The 8,123-nt window shown below is 42.0% G+C and overlaps 1 protein-coding gene across 1 annotated transcript; it reads right to left on the reverse strand.

The window, feature by feature from the left end:
• Window positions 1–571: 571 nt before the first annotated feature.
• Window positions 572–2,810, reverse strand: LOC145137326 (laccase-2-like). Its single transcript, XM_079071474.1, has 5 exons — window positions 2,666–2,810; window positions 2,435–2,586; window positions 2,098–2,342; window positions 1,872–2,006; window positions 572–1,794 (listed from the first exon to the last, which is right to left on the reverse strand). The coding sequence occupies exons 1-5, from the start codon at window positions 2,789–2,791 to the stop codon at window positions 698–700; spliced, it is 1,755 nt and encodes a 584-aa protein (XP_078927600.1). The 5' UTR covers window positions 2,792–2,810; the 3' UTR covers window positions 572–697.
• Between the last annotated feature and the right edge of the window lie 5,313 nt (window positions 2,811–8,123).

Below are 8,123 nucleotides of genomic sequence, written 5' to 3' on the forward strand. Positions count from 1 at the left end.
TTATTGACTAAACATTAGATAATTTATTAACAATTAGTTTATTGTAATTAACAAATCCCTACTCTAATAAATGAATAGTTTTAATATTTTTTTGTCAAGTGTCACTCTAATACAACTCCTTATTAATATTATGTCATGTGTCATGTAGATATATTAGGCAACTAATTTCAAAATTCAAATTTACATTTTCTAATTATATGTTAAATTTGAAGTTATAATAACTTTAAAATTTTGACATATATCTTAATTAATAATTTATTTAAAATGACTTATTTAAAATAACTGATTAATAATTATAAATTTTTATTATAAAATGTTAATTAATTTTATAATCGTGATTCTCACGGTTATAACTAGTTAGTTTATAAAATAAAAGTCATTCCAAACACATTTATAAAGTTTCTCATATCTTTCAAGCAATACACGGAAGAAAAATGGTAACTACTATCGGCTCCAACCCAATTCGTAATCAAATATTTTTATAATATTCGTAATCAAATATTTTTATACTATTCGACAAAACATTGTCTTATCAATGATACATTTAAACAAAAAGATCTTTGATTGGGCATTGATTAAAATTAGTCGACTCGATCCCAGATCCAAAACGCCATTGAAACAATCACTCACGAGTACATAATTTCAAATCGAAAAACAAAAGACTCACCGAGTCAAAAGTAAACACATGATATCAAATTCAACATTGTGGAAGGTCGGAAGGTGGTGGAGGCAACTTCTGGTTTGGGTCCATGACTGCCCACGCCATTCTCAGTCCCCAACTCAGGTGGATCTCAATATGACAATGCATAAACCAGACCCCTGGATTATCAGCTCGGAACCGGACAGCCACCCATCCACCAGAAGGGACGCCAACAGTGTTTCTTTCAACGGGATCAACAAGATTGAAGCTAGTTGGGTCTGTAGCAGAATTAAAGTTTCCTGTACCTTGTCCCACTACGTAGAAATTAAATCCATGAAGGTGGAGAGGATGGTTTTCAAAGCCAAAAATGCTGGTACCTTGCATCACCAGCTCCACAGTGGTATTGTATGGCAGCACCACCACTTTTGTGCCATGGGAAATCATGGTGTTGTTGGGTGGGGTACCCGTGTAATTAAATGGATTCAGAGGGGTGGTAGGGAAATCAGTGGTGAAAACTCCATTTGATTTTCCAAAGTACCGAGCTTGAAGAAGTGCTGTTGTTGGTAAAGTGAAGGATATGTTGTTAACTGAAGCTGCAAACTTGGTGCCATTGATCGGCCCTTGACATGTTTGATTTTTCGGGCATGGGTCAGTTCCAAGACCTACCGCAAAATAATACCGATTTTGTACAGTTTGTGGAACGTTCACAGGGAACTGTGAAATACCCAAACTACGAAATTTATTGGTCCAATTTGCCACATAGGAAGTGGCATTGATAACTGGTAGTGTAGGTAAGGGAAGGCCTTTGATGGAAGCATTAATGGAAGATGACGACATGGAATCACTCATGTATTCAAGAACTCCGGCAACGGTGGTGTTGTCAAAAGTTCCGGCAGCATTTGTGGAATAGGGTCTTGCTGCCATCATGAATTTGGCATTGGAGGTGAGGGTTTTCGTCTTGAAGAGAACATTACTCGTTTGGCCCGGTGTGATGTAGATTGTATCTGTTTCAAATGGCTTCACATAACTCGCATCGGCATCAACAATGGTAAATGTATGATTTCTAATTTTGAAAAAGAGTTCATCATTGAGGGCAGCATTAATTAAACGGAGAAGGTATGTCTTTCCTGGCTTCACCTTAAGCCGAAACGTTTCTGCATGCAATCACAAAATCAAGAAGAGAACAAAAAGATATTAACATGTTATACAACGATCTTTAATAATTATGTACCCATTGGTGAAGCACAATTGTTATACAATGGTCCAGGCAGCCCGTTAATGGTATAAGCATCTGAATTATTCGGGCCAGCTCCGGTCTGAAGGGCTTGGTTAATTACAGCTTGCGTATCGCTGTTCCACCACTCCCCTATTAATTAACAAGACGTAGTTTAGTTTAGTACAAAAACGATAATTCGCTAAAAGGTTAACTAAGAAAAAGAAGCCCGTTAATTAGTTACCAAATATAATAGGGACTTCCTTGTAAGGCTTCACAAAAGGGTAGGAAGTATTGCGTCTAGGGAGAATGACAATTGGGCCATAAAGGGTTGACCTAATCCATGAAACATGGGCGTGATACCAAAGTGTTCCTGTTTGCCCGATAATGGTGAAGTTGTAGACATACGATTGGCCGGTTTGAATCGGGCATTGTGTTATGTATGATGGCCCATCAGCCCATCCGCTCCGAAGTTGTCGAATTCCATGCCTACCCTCATCAAACAATCGTTTAATATTAACACCACAAGGCAAAAAAAATATGATGGTAAATCCGACAATCAAGAAAAGTTAAATACGTACCAATGGATAGTGATATTGTTGGAGACATGATTAACCACTTTAATCACCAATCGGTCGCCTTCCCTAGCGATAATCCTTGGACCCGGGAATTTGCCATTGACAGTTATTATGCTTTTGGTTTGACACAACCTCGTCACATTTTGCATCCGTATCTGAATACACACATCATATATCAATAAAGATATAAAACACACGTAAAATAATAGAATCTGTAGTAAACATCAAACTTACGTTAAACTTATAGTGCCTGGTGATACCAGTGGAACCAGGATTCGCTAATGGCAGTTGAGGGTACATGCAAAGACAGAATGTAAGAAAGAGAGAAGCGGCAGGCAAGAAAGTTGATGGTAGATCCATGTTGATTGTATTTGGTGTGTTATGGTGGGTGATCGGAATGATGGAGGGTAATGGTTTATATAGGGATGAATCATGAATGTATACTTGTGAAGAACATATATATTTTACCTACTGCATGTGGTCCAGTTATACCATAGAGTGGTGTTAAAGTCAATATATCTGATTTTGACTTGCATCCTATTGGTTATCAACTCATCCAATTTCTAGTATGACTATGTTGCCCTTTGTTTCAAACCTACAATGGCAAAAAGGGTAAGTCTGTCGTATCAGGTACTTTATCTTCTATCATAAAATCACCACCAATTTTACTTAAAACACTTCAAGAATCAACAAAGCAGTTTTTACAAAGCGAAAGCGCATAGTCTTCTCGACTTTAGTTTAAATTTACTTGATCATCTCTTTATGTGTTTATTGAAGGATATTTAATTTAGATATACTTAACAGTAATAAAGAAATTTATTTTAACAAGATTTAGAATTAAAAGTTTTACAAGAGGAATAACTTTTTTCGGGACACCATTTTAATTTGAAACTCAAAACAAATGAGTTATACTTATACGACTTGTCAGTTATACATATTACTCTAAGTTTACTAGTTTATTTTCTCTTCAAAGGGCTACCCATAAATAAATAAATACAGACTAGCAACACACTCTATCCAGTACTTTATATATGTGTCTTTCTCCTTTATGCATGGGCGGCTCAACCATTTTCACTACAAGAATAAGCATCTATAGGGACGACAAAAGGCGTTTCTATAGATCATCTATAGAGACGACATGTCGTCTCTATAGAGTTGACCAACATTTTTTGACTCGTTAATCCACAGAGACGACATGTTGTTGCAACAGGTTACGCCATAGTTAGCTCTCCAAGTTAGGTGAGAATTTTCGCAGGACGTCGTTTTGTCTAAGGGTGTGGAGCAGTGTGTACAATCAGTCAGAGCCCGAACGGTGATTTCCCAAAATACCCTTACTTATTTGTGTTATAAGTTATTATTGAGATATTAGTGATGCATGCTAGAAGATAGGCTAGGTATTTCATATTTTAGGGCTAGAGTTGTCTGATTTGTGATGCCTTAGCCTAGGAATTGTTGCTATCTGTGATGTGCTTTGAGTATGTGAGGAGTAAGAGTATCCAACAGAAATCTTTTAGAGAGAACTTTGAGTAGAGGAGTAATCTAGGAGAGATACATAGATGAGCAATTGAGGAGTCTACTGAGGGAGTAGTGAGATACCCGCAAGAGGTAGGGTTGCTTGAGTTCAGTGATACCTTTTGAGTGTGAGTAGAGCAAGTGGAGTTGTAGCCTAGAGTGGTTTTACGTGTTGGTGGAGATTATTCGATACCCGAATGTTGCTTGCTTTGTGCTTTGTGGAGCTCTTGATGACGGGAGTCAGCTACCGAGTGAATATGACGATATCCAGGAGGTAGAAGGCTGGCATCATGAAGGTTCTTCAGCAGCTGATGGCAGCGAAGTGTGAGAACCTAGGAAGAGCCTGGGGAGTGACTTTAGTCAGAAGAGTACGCTGATAGAGGAGAGTATTCGCTGGATAGCGACTAGGTATATCGGGATTGGTGATCGAGGAGGTTGAGCAGCTACTTAGAAAGTCTGGGACGATCCGTGTGGAAAGTATGGGTAGATGTGGCAGGTAGTATGGGTCTGTACTACTAAAAGCAGAGGACTCGTACTCGAAACAGGGAGAATTCCAGAGGTTCTAAGTAGCAGATTGAGAAGTGATAACATGGTTCGAGTACCATGATTCGTAGCAGATTGAGGTGATAACATGGTTCGAGTACCATGATTCGTAGCAGATTGAGAGGATATCACATGGTTCGAGTACCATGATTCATGGCGGCTAGTGCTTCTGGTTTTACCAGTTATCCCGTTGTGATTGATTAGACTGAGAACATATATGATAGAGTGTGGGGCCAGAGGGCCATGTCGAGCGAGTTTTAATGGAGCATACCTGGAGAGGGAAATCAAGTTAGTTTTGAGAGATTTTCATTAGTGAGATGCCAGTTGGAGTCGCAAGACACATGGATGAGTAGAGATGAGATTTTATGGAGAATTGCGCCCTGAGTTGAACAATCGGTCGATAGTTGATATGTCACTTTCTGTGACGAGAGTTGCGCTGTTCCCATTTCCTGGGAGAATCAAAATGAGATATTGAGCTTCCAGTTTCAGAGTTGGAGGTAAACCCTGTGGGGTAGCATAGGGTTGCAACCTTTTCACCAGAGTATTTGGGCAGTATGTTGCTGTGAGGTATTCCATATACCACGAGAGAGCTATTAGTGGAGACTGAGATGAGGACAAAGAGATGCCTTAGTCGCGTCAGGCATGTTTTTAGCAGCGGTTTCAAGTGATCAAGAGGAGTATACTGGGTGGTGGCCCTCGTTGTCTACGTTGTGTATCGACTTTGAGAGTGAGGTCTCTTGCTTCCATGATGATTTCGGCGATGGGAGGCTGGTCGAGGAATTAGAGACGAGGTGTGTGATAGTGCTTTATTTCCAGATGGAGAGTCAGGACTAATTCGGAACAGTTGGAGTATCTTACGATGTGTCGGTCTAAGGCTTCGAGATGACTAGAGGCAGTCACGTCGAGAGAATTCTGAGATTTTTGTCTGAGTTACGGGATATTTGGAGTTGTTTGGTTTTCATCGGAAGATCATCGAGTGTTACGTGGTACGTCTCAAGAGTTAAGTGTGTTGTACCTGGTGAAACAGTCTATGGAGTAGACTGTTGGTATGTCAATTGGTGATGGTTCGAACCCTGAGTGGGGGAGAACTGAATATTTTATTAAGGGGATCGGAGATTTGTTCAGGTGCGGTTAGAGAAGTGATTATGGAGATCTGCGGTACGGGAATTATGAGACTTGGGTCATTGGTGGATGAGACAAGGTGCAAAGTGAGATAATGCAGCCACAGTAAGTAGCCGTTGGCTAGGGACCTTATTGTGGTTAGGAGCTCTTCAAGTCATAGTGGTTGAGATTCGAGGCGGTTGGCTCGTTGGGGTCCGGTTTCGACTGTTGAGAATTTCTAGTTAAGTTATTATATGCACTCCAGGAAGGGGCAATAGTTGTTTGGTAGTCAAATTCAGAGTCGGTATGAGTATTCTCGCATGGGTTTTGAGCCGTAGAGGATGGGCTTTCGGATGGTCGTCGACGTGTTCTTGACATTGACGATTCCTCCGTGTCTCAAGTTGTGAGTTGGAGTATTTCGAGGTTGCGAGCTGTGCAAGTGGAAGATCAGTGGATGAGACAAGACATTGTGAGATTCTGAAAGAGTGTATTGTGGTATCCGAGTATGATGTCGTGAGTGGAAGATCAGTGTGTGAGACAAGACATCGTGAGATTTTGTGATGGTGTATCGGGGTATCTGAGTATGACGCCCTAAATTTTTGGATTATTTTGAGACTTGAGTTTGCAAGTGGAGTACCGAGTGACTATTGTTCCAGTGGGAACCCATCAGCTAGTTGTCGCCAGAGCGAGACTGTCTAAGGGTGTACCTGTGTTAAGAAAAGTTCCTTGCTTACGAGAATTTACATTAGGAGTAGTGGTGCATAGGCTGAGTAGGTGTGTGCACCTATCTATGTTGGGTTGTGGAGTATGAGTTAGTGAACTCAGTGTAGTGATGACTTTATGATGAGATTATGAGGTGATAATGGAGCGAGTGGATCTGAGTGGGGTAATCACTTAGGATTATCAGGGAAGACCATGGAGTAAGCCCATGGCGAGTCAGTGAGTGAGAGAGTGTTGTAATACTACGGGGAGCTGTAGCATCCATGAGTCAGCGAGAGAAATGGTATCGTGTGACTGCGGAGAGCCGCAACATACGTGAGTCAGAGAAAGGGTATCGTGTGGCTGCGGAGAGTCGTATCATATGTGAGTCAGAGAGAGTATTGTGAGACCGCGGGGAGCCGAAACATTCATGAGCTAGCGAGAGAGAAAGAGAGAATATCGCAAGACTGCGGGGGGGGGGGGGGGGAGGGGTGGTAGCATTCGCGAGGCAATGGGAGAGTGCCATAGGACTATGGAGAGTCGTAGCACGTGTTAGTTAGTGAGAGAAAGTGGTGTATAACTGCGGGTAGCCGCAGCCTTATTAGTCAGGGTATGACGCAGAGCGGCTCTTAGGCATGGGTAGCCTTACCAGAGGAGTCTGTGAGAACCTGGTGACCGAACCAAAGGCAAGACTGGGGTCTCGGCAGTGGTCGAAAACCATTGTGTTTTGAGATATAGAGGGCTTGTCGCGAATCGGACGGATCGAGGTGTCACGCATACGTATAATCGTGGAACATGGGTCATGAGTTAAGCGCTAGAGTGGAATGAGTGGTTCCAATTATGTGATGGAGCAGACTCTGATGAGTGAGTTTGGTTCTATCTGTTTGGAGGTCGATCAGGTTGGGATTTCGAGTGGATCTCATTCTGAGAGGGATGTGTTTCCATCTGATGTTTTAGACCTGAGTAGTCTAGTTCGTTGGTTTAGGAATGGACAGCAAGACACATGGAACTAGCGAGTAGTAGACGACAGAGGTCGGAGGTGAGGCGGCTTCAGAAGGGATGTAGTATTCGCTTGGGGTAAAGCAAACTTCGTGACTTGTGCGTCACGATGGGCCGAGATAGTCATTGTGACAAGGAAGCTGGTAAGTCGTATTATTGGGTGTACAGTGAGTAACCTTTGGAGGTTCAACTATTGGGTCGAGAGTTGACCTGGTGCTCAGTGTTTAAAGGGATATGTGAGAGGGAGTTGGGGCTTATGCTCATAGAGGTCCGAGGATACTTCTGAGGGGGAACGATCATTTTCTTGTATTAGGAACAGAGTATTGGGGTACGTCTTGTTCAGATGGGTTCTGATAACAGTGCAGTTGAGGGGTCTCTCGTGAGATGTGACCCTTTTCGTTCCTTTGGAGTACGACCTGGATCGACTGATATGTCGAGTATGAGTGTTCGGCAGTTGTTATGGTTAATGATCTGATTTCATCGATCGCATCAAGATAATTAGAGCTGGAGGTATAATTTGAGATCGGTCATTTGATGAGAGAATGACATGATGATATCTTGCATGGGCGGTCGTGCAGGGAGTCAGACTGCTAGAGTTCCAGATTCTGTAGAGTCAGAACTGGAACCGCAACGGCGGGGGATCCGTCCTGTGGCGGGATAGGGAGTTCATGTATAGGTTGGGTGTCTTGAGAAAGAGATTTTTGTATGACATGAGACGGCAGTGGTGCCATTGGAGGATATTCAGACTGATGATAGCCTGGATTATTTTGTGAGGTTGAATGCGATCTTGCAATGGAAAGAAGTGTACTGGTTCAGGTCCAGTGGAAGCATCGGAAGG

Source organism: Lactuca virosa, chromosome 9, assembly GCF_052849685.1.
Source record: "Lactuca virosa cultivar CGN04683 chromosome 9, Lactuca_virosa_CGN04683_v6, whole genome shotgun sequence".
Lineage (NCBI taxonomy): Eukaryota > Viridiplantae > Streptophyta > Magnoliopsida > Asterales > Asteraceae > Lactuca > Lactuca virosa.